This window comes from Tamandua tetradactyla, chromosome 5 (assembly GCF_023851605.1).
Source record: "Tamandua tetradactyla isolate mTamTet1 chromosome 5, mTamTet1.pri, whole genome shotgun sequence".
Classification (NCBI taxonomy): domain Eukaryota; kingdom Metazoa; phylum Chordata; class Mammalia; order Pilosa; family Myrmecophagidae; genus Tamandua; species Tamandua tetradactyla.
The window spans coordinates 187,234,307-187,256,338 of NC_135331.1; the positions used below are offsets into that span (position 1 = coordinate 187,234,307).

The 22,032-nt window shown below is 42.1% G+C and overlaps 1 protein-coding gene across 5 annotated transcripts in view; it reads left to right on the top strand.

Moving 5' to 3' along the window:
* TRMT11 (tRNA methyltransferase 11) overlaps positions 1-20,224 on the top strand; it is a 90,874-nt gene extending 70,650 nt beyond the window's left edge. For all 5 annotated transcript variants that reach the window (XM_077162824.1, XM_077162825.1, XM_077162826.1 and 2 more), the window contains one exon: positions 19,669-20,224. In XM_077162824.1, the coding sequence (XP_077018939.1) occupies positions 19,669-19,800 (132 nt within the window). In that variant the 3' untranslated portion in view covers positions 19,801-20,224. The remainder of the gene's footprint in view (positions 1-19,668) is intronic.
* The last annotated feature ends 1,808 nt before the right edge of the window (positions 20,225-22,032 follow it).

Below are 22,032 nucleotides of genomic sequence, written 5' to 3' on the forward strand. Positions count from 1 at the left end.
GGGGTAGAGCCTTTTGCCTAGCAAAATAGAGAGCTGTTGCTTTACGTAGCAATTCAAATAGAACATGTTTGTGTTATATGTAAATTATGTTTTAACTTAAAATATTTGAAAAAGGTTCATGAAAATAGATGCTGCATATCACATTGCATAATCCATTCGTTCATTTTTTTATTAGACAAGTTGTAGGTTTGCAGAAAAATCATGCATAATATACAGAGTTGCCATATACCGACCTGATATTAACACTTTGCATTAGTGCGGTGCATTAGTTGGAATTGATGAAAAAACATTTTTATAATTGTGCTATTAAATATAGGCCATGGTTTACTTTAGTATTCACAATTTCTGTTGTACAGCCGCATGGATTTTTAAAAATTCTATTCTGGTGACATATAATTTTCTATTTTAACCACATGCAAATGATATTTCTGTGCTGTTAATTACGTTCACAATGTTGTGCTGCCATCCCCACCATCCGGTACCCAAACTCTTCCATCTTCCCAAATAGAAACATGGTACAATTTAAGCATGAATCCCCCATTTCCTACCCTAGCCTGGCCTCTGGTAACCTCTATTGTAGTTTCTGACTCTTATAAATTTGGTTATTCTAATTGTTTCGTATTAGTGAGATCATATGATATTTTTCCTTTGGCATCTAGCTTATTTTACTCAACACGATGTCTTCAACAAGTTGTATGTATCGGAACTTCATTCCTTTTTTTACTGAATATAGTCATTGTATGTATGGACCACATTTTGTTTATACATTCATCAATTGATGCACACTGCAGTTGCATCCATGTTTGGCAGTTGTGAATAATGCTATAAAAATTGGTGTGCAAATATCTGATTCCTGGCTTTCAATTCTGATTCCCTGCTTTCTGATTCTGATACCCCTTCAGTTCTTCGGGGTATATAATTGATGTGGGATTGCTGGGTCATATGATAATGCTGTATTTAACTTTCTAAGAAAACATCAAGCTGTCTTCCACAGCAGCTGCACATTTTATATTCCCACTAAAAATGAATGTGTTCCTAGTTCTTCACATTTGCACCACACTTGTAGTATTCTGTTTTGTTAAAAGTAGCCATTCTACTTTTGATTTACATTTCCCTGATGGCTAAGGATGTTGAGCATCTTTTCATGTGCTTTTTGATCATTTATATATCTTTGGAGAAATGCCTATTCAAGTTTTTTGCCCATTTTAAAATTTGGTTTGTCTTTTGTTGTTGAGTTGTAGAGTTTTTTTTAATACATTCTGGATATTAAATCTGTGTCAGATATGTAGTTCCAAGTGTTTTCTCCCACTGAGTAGTTGTCATTTCACTTTAATGATAAAGTCCTTTAATGCGCAAAAATTTTAAATTTTGATGAATTCCCATTTATCAATTTTTTCTTTTGTTGTTTGTACTTTGGGTGTAAAATCTAAGAAATTTTTGCCTAATACAAGGTCCTGAAGAGGCTTCCTTATGTTTTTTTAATAGGAGTTTTGTGATTCTGGTTCTTATATTTTTGATCCATTTTGAGTTTATTTTTGTATATGGTGTGAGGTAAGGGTTCATTTTTTTACATACGGACATCCAGCTTTCCCAGCACCATTTGTTGAAGTTACCATTTGAGAGGACTTGGCACCTGTCAAAAATTAGTTGGGGAGTTGAGATGGAGAGTTCTGGGGCAGATGACAGAGTAGGGAGCTATAAGGCTCAGTCTTCCCACCAAAATAACTATTAAACAGGTAGGATATGTCTGAAGCAACTATTTTGAAACTCCAGAGGCCAAAAAACACTGTACAGCATCTAGGGAAGAGTGGGAGGAAGAGACTGATAAATTCCGGGAAAGAACAATAACTTGCTGTCTCTGTGTGATGGCTACCGGTGCCCATCCCCCACCCTCATAGCAGGCTGCTGCAGGGTCCAGTCCCTGGTTAGCTGCTGGTTGTAGAAAGGGACATACAAATCCTCTTCCCTAAGAACAGGGGTTGCATGGCCAGTCACTGATCATGGTTGTTTTTTTTGGGGGGGGGGGGGGTACATGGTCTGGGAATCGAACCCAGGCCTCCCACATGGAAGGCCAGCATTCTACCACTGCACCACCCATGCACCTTTTTTTTTTTTTTTTTAAAGGAAAGACAGAGAGAAGGAAGGAAGGATAGAAGGAAGGAAGGAAGGAAGAAAGGGAAACATCTTTAAACATTTTCTTGTTTTTATTGTATTCTGTTTCTCCGTTTTTGTTACATGGGTTGGGGCCGGGAATCGAACCGAGGTCCTCCGGCATAGCAGGCAAGCACCTTGCCCGCTGAGCCACCGCGGCCCGCCCCACCCATGCACCTTTGATCACAGTCTTTGAATAGCAAATTCATTTGCTAGGTCCCAGCTCTGAGGGCAACTGCTGTTTCAACCTGCCCTGGACAGAGGTGGCAGCTGCCATTGTTTCAGCCCTCCTCAGACGGGGACAGAGGTGGATATTTAAAGACATGGGGCTCCCTCGGGCCTGCAGGACATTTAAGTGGAGGGCTGCATTTGCCGGGAAGGCCAGGAAAGCTCAGCTCTCGGGAGCTGTTAGAGAAGTTTTTGACACCCTTCTAACCCCTCCATAGGACACTTTGGAGCTGATTTGTGCCCTCTTCATGGGTTCCTGGCCCTGTTTGACTGGGAAGGACTGAACTGGGAAAGTCCTCTCCAGGGAGACCCTCCTTCCAGAATTTGCTCTTGAAGCAAAAGCAGTGTGAGGCAACAAAAATAGTGTAAAAACTTTGGAGGAAGGCAGTCTGCAACAAAGGCCTGTTGACTTCAGGGACCCAGGAGAAGGGGTTTGTCCTCTGAGAAACAGGACAACTCCAAAACAGCTAACAGACACAAGCCCAGGCCAAGTCAGGGGTCCAGTAAGAGAGGGAAAACCCTGCACAGTCCAGTCGCCTTGGGCAGACCTTCCTCATAGGGCTGAAGCTCCAAAAAATCTTAGTCTTGTCACCAGCTGGCTACAAAATCAGAAAGACATCCCAGGGAGTAAATCTCAAGAGTTAACATTTTAAAATATTAAAATATACAGTATATAACAAAGGAGTACAAGATAAAGAAAGAAGCAGGAGATGATGGCCTATCCAAAGGAAGAGGATAAAAATACAGAAAATGAAGAAGACAGGAATGTAGACATATGAAACAAAGCTTTTTAGAAAATTATCTTAATGCTTAAGGAGATGAAAGAGAGTACAGAGAAGGAACTACAGACCATCAGGAAAACAATGAATGAACAATATGAGAGTCTAAGTAAAGAGAGAGAAATTTAAAAAAGGAACCAAACATTACTAGAGTTGAAGATAACTGAAATGACAAATGCCCAGAAAGGTTTCAAGAGCAGAATAGAGTTGGCAGGAGAAAGAATCAATGAACTTGAAGACAGGACACTTGAAAAGAGTAAGGGTGAGGGCCTGAAAGAAAAAAGAATTGGTAAAAGTGAAAATAGCCTGGGCGGTGCGACGGTGGCTCAGCAGGTAGAATTCTCACCTGCCATGCCGGAGACCTGGATTTGATTTCCAGTGCCTGCCCATGTAAAAAAATATATATATATATCCTAAGACAGTATATTAATTAGGGTTTTCTAGAGAGACAGAATCAAGAGGAAACACTTGCAAATGTAAAGTTTATAAAAGTGTCTCATGTAACCGTGGGAACACAGAGTCCAAAATCCACAGGGCGGGCTGCGAAGCCGGCGATTCTGATGGAGGGTCTGGACGAACTCCACAGGAGAGGCTCGCCGGCCGAAGCAGGAAGAGAGCTTGTCTCTTCTGAATCCTCCTTAAAAGGCTTCCAGTGATTAGATTAAGCATCACTCATTGCAGAACACACTCCCCTTGGCTGATTACAAATGGAATCAGCTGTGGATGCAGCCGACGTGCTCATGATTTAATTCTATGAAATATCCTCATTGCTACAGACAGGCCAGCACTTGCCCAACCAGACAAACAGGTGCCACCACTTGGCCAAGTTGACTCATGAACCTGACCATGACAGGCAGCTATGGGACACCATCAAGCATGCCAGTATACACATAGAAGTCCCAAAAGGAGAAGAAAGAGAGAAAGAGACAGAATAATGACAGGAAACTCCCTAAACTTAGCAAAACACGAGAATATACACATCCCAGAACCTCAGAGAACACCGAACAGAATAAACATGAAGAAATATACACCCTGTCATATATTTATTATACTATCAAATACAAAAGACAAGAAGAGAGTTCTGAAAACTACAAGAGAAAAGCAGCATGTTATGTGCAAGAGAATCCCAATAAGACTGATTGGTGATTTCTCATCAGAAACCATGGAGCCCTGAGGAAGCCCTGTGTCTTTAATAAAATCTCTGCCACCTCTGACGCTGTGACAGGGTAGGGCAGTGGCTGCTGCTGCCTTTGTCCAGGATGGGGTTGAAACAATACCTGCCCTCAGAGCCAGGTCCCAGGGACCTTGATTCACTTGTCAGAAGTGATGATCAGTGATGAGCCAAGCCCTCCCCTGTGCAGAATGGTTGATAGTTATCTCTGGAGGGTTTCTGTACCTGTGCTCCTAAGGGATATTGGTCTATGATGGTTATGTGGGTTGTTTTTATCTGGGTCTAGTATGTGGTGATGTTGGTTTAGTAGAATGAGTTAGGCAGTGTCCCCTCCTCTTCAGTATTTTGGAACAATTTGACCAGGATTACTATTAATTTTCTTTGGAGTGTTTGGATAAATTCACCAGTGAAACCTCCTGGTCCTGGCTTTTCTTTGTTGGAATGTTTTTGATTACTCATTTAATCTTTTTATTTGTAATTTGCCCATTGAAATCGTCCATTTTTCTAGTGTCAGCAGGTTGTTTTCTGTTTCTAGGATCTTGTCATTTTTCTAGGTTATTGAATTTGTTGGCATACTGTTCACAGTATCTCCTTATAGTCCTTTTTATTTTGGTGGGGTTGGTAGTAATGTCCTCCCTTTCATTTCTGATTTTAGTTCTTTGTGTTCTTTTTTTTTGTCACTCTAGCCACACATTTCCCAATTTTATTGGTCTTTCAAAGAGTTAACTTTTGGTTTTGTTGTTTCTGTTTTTAATTTTATTCTCTAATTCATTTATCTCTGCTCAAATCTTTATTTCCTTCATTCCTTCTCATTTTGGGTTTATTTTGCTCTTCTTTTTCTAGATCTTCGGTTGTGAGATAAGCTCTCTCACTTAAGATTGCTCTTCTTTTTTTAATATAAGATTAAGTGCTCTAAATTTCCTTCTTAGCACCGCCTTTGCTGCATCCCATAAGTTTTGGTATGTGTGTTTTTGTTTTTAGGTGTCTCAAGATTTCCTAATTTCACTTGTGATTTGCTCTTTGACCCACTGGCTGTTAAAGAGCATGATGTTTAATCTCCCCATAATTGTAGATTTTCCATTTCTCCTACAGTATTAGGTTTCCAGCTTTTTTCAGTTGTTGTTGGAGAATATACATTGTATGATTTCAGTGTTTTGAGACCTAGCATTTGGCCTGTCCTGGAGAATGATCCATGCGCACTGGAGAAGAAAGTGTGTTCTGTTGTCGGGTTGTCGTCTACATATATGTTTGTTGGCTTAATTGGTTTATAGAATCATTCAAGTCTTCTGTTTCCTTATTGATCCTTTGTCTAGATGTTTTATCTATTATTGAAAGTGGTGTATTGAGGCCTACTACTATTTTTTTATATTTGTGTTGAGATATCTTTATACACATACAGTTCACCCAGAGTGAGCAATCAGTGGCTCGCAGTGTCATCACGTAGTTGTAGTCATCACTGTGACCATTTTTAGAATATTTGCATCACTCCAGAAAAAGAAATAAAAGGAAAAAAGAAAAACATGTACATCCCAGACTCCTTACCCCTCACTCTCATTGACCCCTAGTATTTCAGTCGAGGCCCGTTAATGTAGAATCATTAATTTCTCCCTTCAGATCCCTCAGTGTTTGCTGTGTATATTTTGGGGCTCTGCTGTTATGTATATATTTATAATCATCATGCCTTTTTGTTAAATTGACCCCTTTATCTGTATATAATCCCTTTCCTTGTCCCTTGTAACAGTTTTTGATTTAAAGTCTATTTTAAATGATTTTAGTATAGCTACCCCAGCTCTGTTTTGTTTATATGCATAGATGATCTTTTTCCCTTCTTTCATTTTGGCACGCTTTTATGTCTTTGAATTTAAGGGGAGTCCCTTGTAAATAGCATATATAGTTGGGTCATACCTTCTTACCCCTTCCTCAAACCTCTGCCTTTTGACTGGGCAGTGCTTCCGTTTCCTGGGTTGCTCAAGCAAGTACCCTGCAGTGGGCTGGTTTAAACGAAGGGGATTTGGTAGCTCATGGTTTTGAGGCTGGAAAAAGTCCAAATCAAGGCATCATCAAGGCGATGCTTTCTTTCTGAAGACCCGTGGTCCTGGGTCGTCTGTCACACGGCCTTTCCTGGTCTTTGCCTTCTCTTCCAGGTTCTGTTGACCTTCCGCTTCTTGCTTCCTTTGGTTTTCTCTATAGATCTGAGTTTCATTTTGCTTATAAAGGACTCCAGTAATAGGATTGAGACCCATTCTGGGCCCGACTTAAGTAATTTCGTCAGAAAGGTGCTACTTATTATGAGTTCCTACCCCCAAGAATGAATTAAGTTTAAGGACATGTTTTTCTGGGGCACATACAACTCCAAACCACAACTGGAGTTTAATCCATTTACATTTAAAGTCACTACTGATAATGCAGGATTTTCTTTTGCCACTTTGTTATTTAGTCTTTGCAAGTCTTGCACATGTTTTGTTCCTCAATTCATCTGTTAGTGCATAGATTCATATTACTTGTGCTTTTTGTATTGTGCCATGTTGAGTCCCTTCTCATTTTTTTCTGGATATGTTTTTTGTATGTTTTCTTTGTGATTAATAACTTAAGTATATAATGATCATTTTATAATTTGATACCAACTTTACTTCAATAGCATACACATATACTGTTCACTTTGTTTTTCTTTTGTACTTGTTACAACATATTTTTGGACATTTTATGTTCAAACCTTAAATTTATTAATTTTTAAGCATTTGCATTATGGTACCTATAGAAAGTAAGAAGTGGAGTTGCATACCAACAAAATACATTAGACTAGTCCTGTCATTTGTAATTGCCCTAATAGTTTACCTTTACCAGAGGTCTTTATTTTTTTATGCCGCTTTCATCCACTGTCTAGTGTCCTTTCCTTTCCGTCTGAAAAACTTTCAGCATTGCTTGTAGGGCAAGGTCAGTGGTGATGCGCTCCCACAGTTTTTGTTTAACTGGGAATGTCTTAATCTCTCTCTCGTTTTTTAAAGAAAGTATCCTGCGTATGAAATCCTTGGTTAGCAGTTGTTTCTCTCAGCACTGCAAGTATGTCAGCCACTCCCTCCTCACCGCCCTGGTTCTTGATGAGACGCAGGCACTGGGTGGAATTGGGACTTCCTTGTACAGAAAGCTTTGCTTTTCTCTCACAGCTGTCAGAATTCTCCCCAGGCCCTTTGTTTTCAACACTGACCACCACGCGCGGGCATAGTTTTCTTCAAGTTCACCCCGGTTAGTGGTCAGTGGGCTTCTTGGATCTGCATCTTCAAGTCTTTTGCCAAGTTTGGAAACTTTTCTGTCATTTGTTCTTTGGATGTTCCCTCTGCTCCTCTCTTCTCCCCCAGGACTGCTGTGATGTGTGTATTCGCAGACGCAATGAGAACCCTCAGCTCTCTTACTTAGGCTGTTTCTTCTTTTCCTAACTGTTTTCTTTCTAGTCCTCAGCTTGACTCATTTCAGTTGTCTTTTCTTTGATTTCATTGATTCTTTTTTTCTGCTGGCTCCAGCCTAATGCTGAAACCCTCCTGAGAAATTTTCATTTTATTTACTGAGGTTTTCGACTCCAGTAGTTCTGTTTGGTTCCTCTTAAAATTTCTGTCTCCTCATTGGGATTCTCATATTGTTCATTCATTGCTTCCCTTAGTTCTTTCACTGTATTTTCCTTCATCTCCTTAATATAGTGATTGTTTTCCTTTTATTTGTAGAAACAAGTAGTTCCCTGATGACAGACAGAGCATTTGCCTTTTTTCTCTAGCTCTAAAACTCACGTTTTCAAGCTGTAATAGTAACACAGTCACAATATTATAGAGTCTAAGAATAGACCAGCTGCAGTTACATAAAATGGGATCCAAGGAGCTCAAAATATGGATGGTTCGGGGAAATGAAAGGCCTGTGTATTAATACACTGTATATGCAATATGTATAACATAATTACACACACTATTAATATATTAATATAGAATTATCTTTCTCGTGTTTTCAACATCAGACATTAACTTGCATCACCTTTCCTTTGATCACCAGCAGTCCAATACTGAGATTTTAACTTGCATGTTTTTGCCCCAAACATAAAGTTACCACCAGATGAATAATTATAAAGTAAACATCTATGTCATCACCACCAGACCCTAGAATACAGAGGGATATAGCTGTTTTGAGTCTGTTTCTGATCATAAACACACAGGTATAATCACTATTCTGCCTTTTATGGTGATCAATTTCTGGTTTTCTTGTTGTAATATTATCACTATAGAATTCATCCCTGAACAAAATAGTTTTGCTTGTTTTCTGTCTCTATATAAATGTATTTGCATTTTTATTAGTTTTCCTTTTAATGGATTGTGGAAATTTTAGTTAGTCACTTAGGTGATGGACAGTCTGCAGATTAAAGCGAGTGAGTTCCCCTGCGAATACCCGTGTGCGGCCTTGCCTGTCCCTCAGCGTTGGCTGCTTACCAGGATAAACCAGTCTTCTTAGGTTTAAGTAAGTATTCTCTGTAGTAACTAATAAGATGCTTTTACATTCTTTTGAGAATTGCGGTAAAGTTTTGAATTTATAAAGTTGGAAACTTTTGTAGAGATCATGTGGATGATCTGTATCATCATGCCAGCCCCGAGCTCCACAGTGCTTTTTTTTTTTTTTTTACAGTTAGAGAGAAATTATATGCTGCCTGCAATTGTCAGAGTTCAGCTGTCAGATGTCACCCCCATTTCTGAACTGTAGAACATTTTAATAAATACGGTAATATATGCTCAGAGAGTCTAGGTAAATTAATATGTTACTGGGTGATGAACTGTTTTAAAGTACAGATTATATGTAAATTCCTCATTTAGGCATGGAGATTTCCAACCTTACCTTGTTCCCATCACGAGGGTTTCTCTTAATAGTACTGGAAGCCAGACTCTTGACCTGCCTGTCCTTGGTTTGGGAATGGCCAGTGCTGTTTATAGTTGTGTGACTTTAGCACAAGTGGTTTCTGTAGCTACTGTCCAGTACCAGATGGAGAGCAGTGGGGAGCCTTGATAAGAGGAGCAGGATTTTTAAACAAGGGCCGGACGTGGGTAATTACCCTGAAGCTGAACCGAGGCCCATTATATCCAGCACAGTCACTTCCATTCGTTTCACTCTGCTTGCTGCAGGGAAGATCTACCCATATTTTCTCTTCCATTCCTTTGCCTTCTTCCTCTCACCTTATCTGATATGGGTTTCATGAATGCTAAAGTCTTTCCTGATGGAGTAGGTGAGCTCTCTGGTGTGGGGGCTCTCGCGTGAGGGCAGCCCTGCTGGTTTGCACTTATCAGTACACCGTTTATATTCAAGTGTGTGCAATGCAGCTGCTGTTTTTGTATAAACTACTGTCACTTTGAGAATATAAATGGCTTAAGGTTAATACTGGCGAGGTGGAAGAAATCATTATCTCATTATCAGGAGCTGTCAGCGAGTAAAAGGACAACTTAAATCTGACCTGTAATTGCAATAGGAGCCATTTGGCTTTCTGCTGAATGGTATAGAATTCTGCAGCTTCATCCCCCAAAGGACACTTTTCTAGGAAAAATCCCTTGTTTTTAAAGAATAGTGATATTATGAGTTGATGATTATCCTTAGGTACTTATTATCCCTGATGATGTAGGGATTTCATACAGTTCACTCATTTGGAAGTGAAGGGCGCAGTGAGACTGGAGTTTGGCTTTAGGGTCTGGTATGAGTGCTGAGGTGTGAGAGGTGCCGTAGGCAGGGGGGGTTTGTCGCAGAGGAGGGGGCAGGAAGCTGAGGAAATTCAGGTCTGATAACTGCTCTTTTCTTTGTAAAGAAGGCTAGGTTTTTACCAGGAGTGAATAAACAGATACTAATGTGAGGTCTTAAGGACAGGTGACATTTTGGGAAAGCTGCTAGGAAAATGGGGAATACTGCTATCTCTTTTAGCTATTGTAACTTCATGTACTCTTCATACTTTTATACATTCCCTGGTCCCCCCAACCTGATGACACGTCTCCTGAGAGGATGGCGTGGCTTCCTTCACTCACTCAGCGTGTGTTACTGGGATGGTGGTGTGCGGTGTTGGGCTAACCAGGCGAGCAAGGTAGGGCCTGTCCCTAGAGACACCCCTGTTCAGCGGGAGGGGCTCCCACCAGCCATCCCGCCATGTGGGTGCTGTAGGGTCTGGGAGAGGTGCTGGTGGACACGAGGCAGCCCTGCCTGAGCCGCTGATACTTGAGGCAAGTGAGGTAGATGAGCTGCTGGGAAGGTGCAGGGGTGTGCCGGGGTGGTGGAGCCTTCGGGGGCCCTGGATGTGTCGGCCTGGCTGGAATGCTGAGTGTGTGGGGGACTGGCCGGCAGGACGCTGGGCAGCTGAAGGGAGGCTCAACTTGAAGGACCTTTCATAGCAAAGTTGTAAGTTTATTCTATTAGTGATGGTAAGCCCTGGAGTTCCTAGGTAGGCGATTGGCAGGAGTTCAGTGTGCAGGCCAGTTTCCGGTGTGGGACTGGGACGGGCGGGGCGTGGCCAGCACAGATGCGGCTGTGAGCTAGGAACATGGAAGGGGGGCTCAGGCAGGAGGTAATGGAATGGAGCCTTTGCAGGCAGGGAGACGTGACAGAACGAAGTGGCCCATTGGATAACGGGTGAGGGAAGCAGGAATTACACATAACTTCTAGAAATCTGACTTGGTACACCTAAGAGGATAGTCGTTTTCTTGCACGTATTTTTCTACCCCACGTGCAGTGCCATCACGCAGCAACCTTTCCAGGGCTGCTGGTCTTGTCTCCCGTCTGGCTTCCCTGCTGCTGCGGTTGCTCCCTCCCTTCCATTTCCTACACAGTGAGTAGCCAGGGCACCTTTCAGCATGTTAATAGATAATGAAGCTCCCCTGCTTGAGCTCAGTGGCTTTCTGTGGAAGTTAGAATAGAATCCAGGTTATTCACGTGCTCTCCTGACCTGGGCTTTGACTTGTCTCTCTGATTTCATTGTGTGCCACCTTCTGTTTACTAGGTTTCAGCTACGTGAGACTTCGTGCAATTTGCAGAGTATTTTTGCCTCCTTCCAGTCTCAGGTTCTTCGCATACTAAATTTTTTTTTTTAATGTTGTTTTCATACTATTTTATCTGCTCGGAATAATTTCTTCTCCCCTCTTTGTATGAGTAAGTTTAATTTATCCTCTAGGTCTTAGATAGATGTTACCTCCTTAGGAAAGACTTCCTTGTCCACCCTTCATCCATCAATTTAGGTGTCTCCTTATTTTCTTATGGTGTTCAATTGCAATTCTTAGGTGTATGGTTGGCTGTATATTGTTTAATGTTCCTCTATGCAACTAGAACACAAGCTCTGTGAATTTTTTGCTCAGCACTCAGTAAGTATGGAATGAACAGTAGCTGCCCAGTGATTATCTTGGTCACTTCTGGAATAAAAACAGGTTAAATAGGATTTAAATCCTACTCCTGCAGGAAGAGTAGGAACAAATAATTATAGCTAGTCAAAAGTTTTCTGTTTGTCAGGAAGCTACAAATGTTGAAGAGCATGTGGAGGATGCTGATGGGAATGTAAAATGGTACAGCCACTGTGGAAGAGAGTTTAGCTGCTGCTCAGAAAACTAAATATCGAGTTGCCTGTGACCCAGCAATTCCGCTGCTTGGTGCATACCCAGAAGATCTGAGAGCAGGGACGTGAACAGACACTTGCGCTCCAGTGTTCACAGTGGCATTATTCACAGTTGCCCAAAGCAGGGAACCATCCGAGAGCTCATCCGCAGATGAGTGGTATGTAGATGCGATGGAATCCTTCGCAGCAGTGAGAGGGGATGACGTCCTGAAGCACGTGCAGCATGGATGGACATAAGGCTGCGTGAAATAAGCCAGGCACAAAAGGACACATGTTGTATGATTTCACTAATATGAACTAATTGGAACATGTAAACGCAGAGTCCTACAGTGTAGAGTACAGGGTATCTAGAGGTAGAAGCTGGAGAATGGGGATGTGGTCATCTTTTATGTACAGAATTGTAATGAGATTGGACTTCAGTGTTTGGGAATGGATAGAGGAGACGGTAGTCCGTTACTGCGATTATAACTAATAGTAATGTATTAAAGGTGAATTTGGTTGAAAGTGGTTGTTAAAGTTATGTACCTAAATAAGTGCTTGATGAACCATTACAAATATTTTAAGAATAGAGGGTTATATGGGAAGAAACTTAGCTATTGTAAATTATGAACTATAGTTGACAGTAATTTTTTAGTATTCTTGCATCAACAGTTACAAATTTATTACACCAATAGTGTGGGTCAATAATAGGGAGAGGAAAGGGGGTCTGGGAGGATATAGGTTTTACTTTTTATTCCTATTTATGTTCTGGAATGATGAAAATGTCCTAAAAACGATCCTGAGGATGTGTGCACAACTGTATGACACTGCGAGCCAGTGACTGTAATTTGGCTGGTTTGTGCGGTGTGTGAATATGTCACAACTAAATTGAAAGAAAAAAACAAAACAAAAATGTTTTCTGTTTGGAAAGACTCTGAATGTCACTGTTACTGTGAAAATACTCTTAAAAAATCAGTGGTACAAAGTATTCTATTCCCTTAATACCAAAACCTTATTTCTTTGTGAGAAGCAACCGAAAAGCAGCTGACTTGCCATCCTGTGGAAAATCATTACGCCTTCGCTTCATTTGTTTAAAGAGTGGGCAATAAAAGACGATGTCAAATTTCGGGAAGGTCTGGTAGTCACAGAAGGGTGCTCCTGCCCGGCCGTAGTCCTTAGTGCAGACCCCCGTTCCTCTAGAGTCTCGCGGTGCAGGGTGCTCCTGCCCGGCTGGAGTCCTTAGTGCAGACCCCCGCTCCTCTAGAGTCTCGTGGTGCAGGGTGCCTCTGCCCTGCTGGAGTCCTTAGTGCAGACCCCCGCTCCTCTAGAGTCTCGCGGTGCAGGGTGCTCCTGCCCGGCCGTAGTCCTTAGTGCAGACCCCCGCTCCTCTAGAGTCTCGCGGTGTAGGGTGCTCCTGCCTGGCTGGAGTCCTTAGTGCAGACCCTTGCTCCTCTAAGGTCTCACGTGCAGGGTGCTCCTGCCTGGCCGGAGTCCTTAGTGCAGACCCTCGCTCCTCTAGAGTCTCGCGGTGCAGGGTGCTCCTGCCCAGCTGGAGTCCTTAGTGCAGACCCCCGCTCCTCTAGAGTCTCGCGGTGCAGGGTGCTCCTGCCCGGCCGGAGTCCTTAGTGCAGACCCTCGCTCCTCTAGAGTCTCGCGGTGCAGGGTGCTCCTGCCCGGCTGGAGTCCTTAGTGCAGACCCTCGCTCCTCTAGAGTCTCACGGCGCAGGGTATCTCTGCCCGGCCGGAGTCCTTAGTGCAGACCCTCGCTCCTCTAGAGTCTCGCGGTGCAGGGTGCTCCTGCCCGGCTGGAGTCCTTCGTGCAGACCCTCGCTCCTCTAGAGTCTCGTGGTGCAGGGTGCCTCTGCCCGGCTAGAGTCCTTAGTGCAGACCCTCGCTCCTCTAGAGTCTCGCGGTGCAGGGTGCTCCTGCCCGGCTGGAGTCCTTAGTGCAGGCCCTCGCTCCTCTAGAGTCTCACGGTGCAGGGTGCCTCTGCCCGGCTGGAGTCCTTAGTGCAGACCCTCGCTCCTCTAGAGTCTCGCGGTGCAGGGTGCTCCTGCCCGGCTGGAGTCCTTAGTGCAGGCCCTCGCTCCTCTAGAGTCTCACAGTGCAGGGTGCCTCTGCCCGGCTGGAGTCCTTAGTGCAGACCCTCGTTCCTCTAGAGTCTCACTGTGCAGGGTGCTCCTGCCCGGCCGGAGTCCTTAGTGCAGACCCTCGCTCCTCTAGAGTCTCACGGCGCAGGGTGCTCCTGCCCGGCTGGAGTCCTTAGTGCAGACCCCCGCTCCTCTAGAGTCTCGTGGTGCAGGGTGCCTCTGCCCGGCTGGAGTCCTTCGTGCAGACCCTCGCTCCTCTAGAGTCTCGTGGCGCAGGGCGCCCGGTTTGAGAAGCACCGGGAGTCTGTGTGTTCTCACAGTAGTGACCCAGAACGTCGCAAATTCCCATGTGAAGTGTCAGTTTTAATGTTACTACAGAAAGGACGGTCTTGGTTTATGAACTTGGGAATTTGTTCCCCTTTAGATGAAAAGTTATTGAACCATGAAGTGGCTGGAGTACTTTTCCTCTGTCTTTTCTTTCCTCTTCGATGCTCTATTTCGATGCACAGTTAGTTGTGAAAATAGCTAAGGCTGACACCGAATGGGGCCCCGTTTCTGGGCTTTTTTCTTCTAAAGAACAATCTGCAGGTCTGGGCTGGACACAGATGAGTTACACGCCTTGAATCACCGAGGTGAATATGTGGTTGTAAATAATGTTTCCACCTCATTCTTTCAGCAAGTGAAATGATACGAAAAGATGCTCATGCTCCCTGGGGGAGAAAGGCTGCCCGGTCCTCTGGGGCGGGGCGGTGCCGCTCGCCGGTCGTCCATGTGGCCTTGACGGGTCTCAGGCTGCATGGGGACAGCCGTGGGTGGGCGCACCTGCTCCGGCCAGCAGAGGGCAGCACACACACAGACGTCCTCCCAGCGCGAAGCGCCCTTTAGTTTCTTTGGCAAATGTGTCAAAATTCCTCCAGTGGTTTATGTTTACAATTAGTGGTATGATCGGACAGGAAATTGGTTGGGTGGGACAGTGGTTAACGGGGTTCTGCCTGGAAGTTTAGATCTGAAGTATGTGCTACCATAACGTTGCTGTTCGATGAGGGATGTCCTCTAAACGTCAAACTCCATTTTGAAAGACCTGCTGATTTACCCTGCGGGAAGCTAACTCTTTAGCCATTGTTTTGATGTAACTTCTACTAAAATAAAGTGTAATGTAAAAAGTATGAGCTTTGAAGTCTGATCTCTGTGACCTGCCACAGGTTAAACTCTTTCAGCCCGTTTCCTTGTCTGTAAAATACGGATGATAATTTACCATGAAAAGATATGGATAATTAAATAATTGACTTATGTAAAGCACATAATTGATAGTAAATACAGTATTGTTCCTTTCCTGAATCAGAATTTGTATGCTTCTTGTAATATTTATAGTCACTGATTTCCTTACAAGGTTAGGTGATAGGTCTGAAAGTATATATTTCCCTTTTGTAGTCATTTATGGCTAGTACAAATTTTCCTACAGAAACTCCTGGTTATGGTCAAATGACAATAAACAATTGATAGTGTGATCAATAGTCTTAATGTAATATTTTACTCATATCCTACCATGCTTCAACATTTAACCAGGAGTTGAATTTGGGAAACATGATCCAGAATCTTTCATCACCATAGTTTTCCCTCTTCTCATTTCATAATTTCTTGTGTTTTATTTTCCATCAAGTATTACTTGCTTGCTAAAAATTGGAAGACATCAAGTTTTATGATATATAGATGGGAATCATGACTAGTAGCGGTAGACAGATTTGGAAAGGTTAGAGAAAGCAGAAGTCAAACTCTGGGACAAGCTTGAGTTGATAAAGGAGATAAAAGGTTTTGCTGCTTGAGGATACTCTTGCTTTTAAGTAAGCACTTTGGCCTTTGAGATACTGAGTTGAAAAGAAAGTCTGCAGATATTCTTGGTTGAGATGGGTGGGGAATGTGAATAGAGAAGAGTCTTGAAAATGTGTTGAAAAATATGTAGAGTTGAATTTCATCATCTCAAGTGTTAGCCCTAGTAAACTAATCGAAAGATAAGTAAGAAAGAAAGGTGGGGAGAAAAGAGAAAAACAAAAATTGAATTTGCCGTCATCTTTGCATTAAGGCAACATAAATTCTGAATGCTGCAAATAGTCTATTTCATCTAGACTGGGACAGATTTTAAATGTCTCATTGGTAGGTATGTAACTTTGTATGTGTGGTATTATGTGTGTAATGGAGCTAGTAGACAGCAGATACACTGTTTCACGTGGGGCATTTATTGAACCATGGCTTTTCCACTAGATGAAAATAGTAGCCAAAGCCTCTGGGGTCTCTAGCGCAGTCTGAAGCAGAACTTACTGCTGCTGGGTATAGGAATGACTCTTGTGAGATTCTTGGCTGAACAAGAGATTTGGAGCTTTTGGTTCCTCTGGGGAATTTTGTTATGAATCTTCTTTTTCTTAGTTGGGGGCAGTCAGGCTTGTACAGGTGGGCATTCCTGCACACGGCCCCAACACCACCTCCCACTGATTCATTGACCACCTGCAAGTTAAAGAAGGTAGGAGTTTTTTCCCCGGGGGTTGCATTTCCAAGGTTAACGGTCTTTCCCAGCTTTTCCAGTAGCATGCATCTCTTCTAATGTGTCCAACATATCGCCTGTTAGGGTTTTTTTTTTTTATTTTACTTTATTCTGAGGGAACCTTGGAATCTTAGCTGTTCAGCTGAAGAATAGCATAGTAGTACATGTTTTCAGTGAGTATAGGTTTTAATCATTACTTTTGTTTTTTTTTTTTTTACGCTTCTCTTGTTCATTTCCAGTCTCTGACTCTAATCTATGTCTCTTTTTTTTATCACCAGTTTGCCCTGTTTATGTCCTTTTGGTGAAAGATGAGCTATTCTTTTAAGCCCATGAGAGGAGCCTGTCTTCCACTGTGGTTCTTCTTTTGTCCTCCACTTCCCCCCTGGAATGGCGTCATAGCAGCTCGTGGCTGGTGAGCAGAGCTGCTGAGCCTTGAGTCAGCCCTTCTTCCCAACCTAGCTGTGCTGACACGACTCTGCCTCTGAGATTGCACACTGGAATCACACATTTCTGTCCTGCTTCATCTTCCTCACTGCTCCAGTCTTGGGGGGTCAGTGACCCCACATGGCCTAGAAGAGCCCCAGGGAGCATAGAGGACAGAGCAGAGCTGAGAAGGACCTTCTGCCTGATTGTGTTTTGATTCTTGTCCAAGGGAGGAAAGCAAGGAGATCGCATCCAGTGAATGGGTGTATAATTGAATCTAACTCCTAAACATTAAGAGGGAAGCCTCAGAATTGGGAAAAATTTGAACGCATTTGGATTTTCTAATATGCCCATATAGATTTGCATTTTAATAAGTTGGGTTTGACCTCTAAATATGGAGAAACATTGGGGAGGGAGCCACAGAGGACAAGGCAACTGGCTACTTAGGGTGAAAAGAGAGAAAGAGAGGCCTAAAGTGCTGGAACTCTGTGTTAAGGGAAGTGGATTTGAGAGATTTAGGATGTAGCATCTAAGATCTGTTGACTGGTGAAATGGGAGAAGAGGAGGGAGAGGTAGTGGAACCGGGTTTCCAATGTAATGAGTAGGTGAAGGATGATGCATTGCAGCACAAAAGAAATGGCAGCTTCTGGACATGGCCTTAAAATACAGACTAGTAAAAAGCTTTTCTGCCAGAACTGAGCTAATGTAGCTTAGAAAGTACACAAATTTTCAGGGATCTTACTTGACGTAAGGACAGAAGTAGTTCTCGGAGAAGTGGATGGATGGCATGTCCCTTTCCTATGACCCTTCAGCCAGCCTTTTGGCGAAAGTTGAAATGACAAGTTGAGGCCGAAGGCTGGTGCCTTTGTGTTTTGGGCTTAGGGCTTCTGTCCTGTCGCAGACCTGACATGTGGACCAGACGTGGGGCCTCTGCAGAGTGGACTCGACCCTAGAGCACCCCACAGGCATCCTCAGGGCTCCCTGTATCTCCTCCTGGTATGAGAATTGCGTCTTACTGAAATACATCTTCTTAGTCAATAGAAGTGTGACTGTACTTTCGATTCTGTTCTTTTCCTTTCTTGGTAGCCTAGCTAGCCAATTTTAATAAACAGGCCTTATTATTCTGTCACCTGTTTATTTCCGCAGCTTTTCCTGGTTTTTGGGTTGGGAAAAGTGTAGTTCTTCTGGGGAACATCTTTTGATGCTGTAGTTGAGTGTGGCCTCTGGGGTCAGGCAGACCTCATTCAGCCCCAACTGCCATTACCAGGACCTGGGCCTGAATTTTATGGAATTTCCTTACACATAAAATGGTGATACTAGTATTCCTGTCTCTTAGAGCTGATGTGAGCTTATACTAGGTAGTGCTTATAAAGTATTTAGCATCGTCCTTGGCGTGTAACAAATACCCAGCAAATACTACCTCCTATTTGGAATTCTTTAATTGTGTACCTATAGCTTGACTGGATAAAATTTATCTTTCCGAGATTGTATAGAGTCTGAAGTTGGTAACCATTAGCAGGCTTTTCTATGTTTGCTGGAATTTGGAACTGTTATGTTTTTAGTAACATAAAATTTAAGTCACCACCTATTTATTTTTGATGAATTAGGAACTCTGGACATAATTAATGATATTTAATAATTTGTTTTTGTGTGTGTTTTAATGTATGTAACGAAATAGTTTCTGAATAAACAAATGAGCCAACACAATTTTATTTTGGCTAAACCTGGTTTGTTTTTTTAATGGGAGGATGAAGATAATCATTTCTTATGGGAACATTCAGCAAAAATAAGAAAATATTTTGAGGATTGATATATTCCTGAAATATTTATAGCTAAAATTTGAATACTGAATTCAGGATAAAAATCAGGCTTCCTATTATCTGATTGATTCTCCTTATCTGTTTTCAAAATCACATTAATCAGTGTGCAATTAAATATGAATTTGTTGAAGTTCGTGAGAAATGAGATTTTATTTCTAATTAGATTTGTTTTCAGTTTGAGATAGCTAGTGAAATTGGATTGAGAAGCTGATGTTTCCTGTTTCCTGCCAGTCTCCCAGTGTCTCAGTTTTCTAAGCCCTAACTGTGTCTCACTGTCTAGCCCAGATGTGTATCTCTTCTGCCCAGATGTGAGTCCGAGCACCGGGCTGGCCTGATTCTCTAGTCCAGAAGTGTGGGACTCACTTGTTTAGTCTGTGTCTTCATCTGCTGTGGTTCAAGTTGCTGGGAGTTGTTTACTTCAGTAACTGATATGGATGTCCCCCCAACAGTTATCTGTGTGATATCAGGAATGCTGTAATTTGTTGTTAAACACCTCTAACTGTGGAAGTTTCCTTGTTTAAGGCTTTTTCATAGTCCCAGATGTTGTCTGTCTGTGCTAAATTAAGAATCAGGTGATGCAAGCTGTGGTCCTGGCTGAGTCCCTGAAACAGTTCTCTCTGCTCTCTCTGGATCTCTGTTTTCTCAATAAGAGTATTTGTTGCGAAGATTGTGGTGGTGAGGCTCAAATGATGAGACATTGGTGGAACACTTTGGGTGCCCAAGAATGATACAGATTTAAGTGGATGTAGATTTCTGATTTAGTTAACAAAGAACTAATGTGTATTAGAAGACAAGATTTTGCTTAAAGTGAATGACGGCTTTGGTTGCAAGCTAACCAAATAAATAATTCAGACATTTTATTTTCTTTATTTTCCAACCAAGCAGAACCGGGACCAGTACTCACATCTCTTAAGTGATCAGATACTGCCGTACCAAGGTCACAATTCCTTTCGTGAGAAATATTTCAGTGGGGTAACAAAAAGAATTGCCAAAGAAGAAAAACCCAGCCAGGAGTGAAAATTAAGATTTTGACAATGAAGAAAGAAGAAGGATATGATGGAAAAGACATCTGGATGTGAGCTCTCATGTATGATCCAGAAAATATGTACAATTTTAAATGATTTTATATAAATAAATAAATACTACAGAGTAAATTGAACAACTCTTTTAAAATTAGCTGGTTTTTATACAATATTTTATTCTATGTATGTTTTGAACTTTAATTTATATTTGTACTTTCAAGTATTAATGGATATTGGCTCTAAAGAATTATATTTTTTACCATTAATTTACAAAGGGAATTATTATTGTTGGCTTTTAAACTGATATCTGTTGGTTGTGTTATAGACAGTTAATAGTTGTTGAGAATTTTTCATTAGGTAGAACTGTTTAATTTGGTTTTGGATTGTAATTAATTTACCTTGCCACTAATAAAGCTTATGGAGACTTCTTAAAATCATGTGCTATTCAGTGCTTTTTGGGGGGGGGGAGGGTGATTAAGAAAATGAATTTTATTTCTAAATTCCAGACAGGTAAGTAATACCAGTGATAATGGTGATGATGAGAAAAAGCTAGGACCTGACAGACCACAGAAGGCTCCCTTGACGCCTGTCCCATCTGAAGCCGTCTGTGCGGTGGATCTGCTCTTGCATTCCTAAACCTTGACTGTCGGTCAAGTTAACTACCCACACGTTTTGGTTTAGCAAGTAACTGATAGTTAAAGCAGTAACAGCACAAATCCTTAATGGTTCTTTAATAGTGTTAAGACTAATCAGTGCTCTTTGAAATAGAAGCTATTTTTTTCTTGAAGGAGAAGCTTTGCTGAGTCCACGTGGTGTCCACCATGAAGCTATCTCGTTTGAACCACTGTGCCCATTACTGCAGGACGCTAATAGCTTTCCGGCCTTCGGTGCTCAAATGCCCCTCAGCGGGTGGTGGGAAATGGGTCCTCTCCCTCTCACCAGAGCCTGTTTTTATTTTTATTTTTATTTTTATATTTATGTTCTGCCAGCTTTTATGGACTCAGCAATATTAATGGTGTAGGTGAGGACCTCCAAAAGACCAGCGCTGCCCGAGCAGAGGGCAGTCTGGCTGCCCGGGTCCCTCTCCGTGGCCTGAAACTCGGGATTTCTGCAGCAGATTGCGGGCATTGCAGTTTGAGTGTTTTGTCATGTGTTTGTGTTTTGTCATGTGTTTGGTCCTGCTATGGGGGAGACCTGAACGTAGTCAAGGATGATTTGTTTTTAGTATTTCCATTATAAACCATCATATTTAAAATTTTTTTGAGGTCATGTGGGGTGAGTTTGAAACTTTGTAGCTGACCAAATTTCGAATATGAGATTTTTAGCTCACACCCCCCTGCCCCTTTTTCCTCACAAAAATTAGTTCAAACAGTTCTGCAAAAGTTACATTTGTTTTAGTCTGTCCTTAAGAATTACCTAACACTTAAATATTTCGTATTACTTCTAATTGTGTCTTCTAATCTTTAATTCTTCTTCATTATTGTGAGGCTTATTTGCATATTCAACTATTAGTTTAGCCTCCCACTCCTGAAATCTCAGTAGGTGTAAAGTGTGAATTTTGTGTAAAGTTGGTACTCAGAAATGTAAAAGAAACCTGATCATTTTCACCCCGTTTTAATATTAGAGCAGAGGCCTCAAACCCTCTTACTATACAAAGAGAGACAGTGTTAGCTGTCATCAGTCTGAGTGCTTTGCTTATGCATTTGGGCAGATGGTTTCCAGGATGGCTTAGTTTTACTGTAACTGCTGCATCCCCCCCCCGCACCTCGTAGCAGCAGCATCACCTAGCAGACCCCAGGGTTTCAGAGCCCTGGAGTTTGAATTTACGAGTAACTGGGGGGGATCCAGGTGCTCTGCTGCTGGTCTCTTTAATGTTTATAATATGACAAAATCTAACCTTTTGTTCCTGGGATATGATAACAAATCTATAAAATCCAGACAGTTTCCTTGGGTGTGTTTCATCAGAAGGAACCTCCTTCCTGCTCGTCCTGGTGAATATTTTTTTGCTGGGTTTGCTGGGAGGGGTTAGAGGAGCATAGGTTGGTCCTGGGTGTTTGGCCAAAATGAACAGCAGATGAAAAAAGTTTAAAATCTACTGCTCCACATGTCTCAGCCGCTCCCTGGCCAGAGTGACCCAGCTTTAGTCCAGCTTGCTTCCAACTTCCTTATGACAAGCTCTTTAAATGTAGGGATTTAGTAATAAACCATTTTCATTTCAAACTGTTTA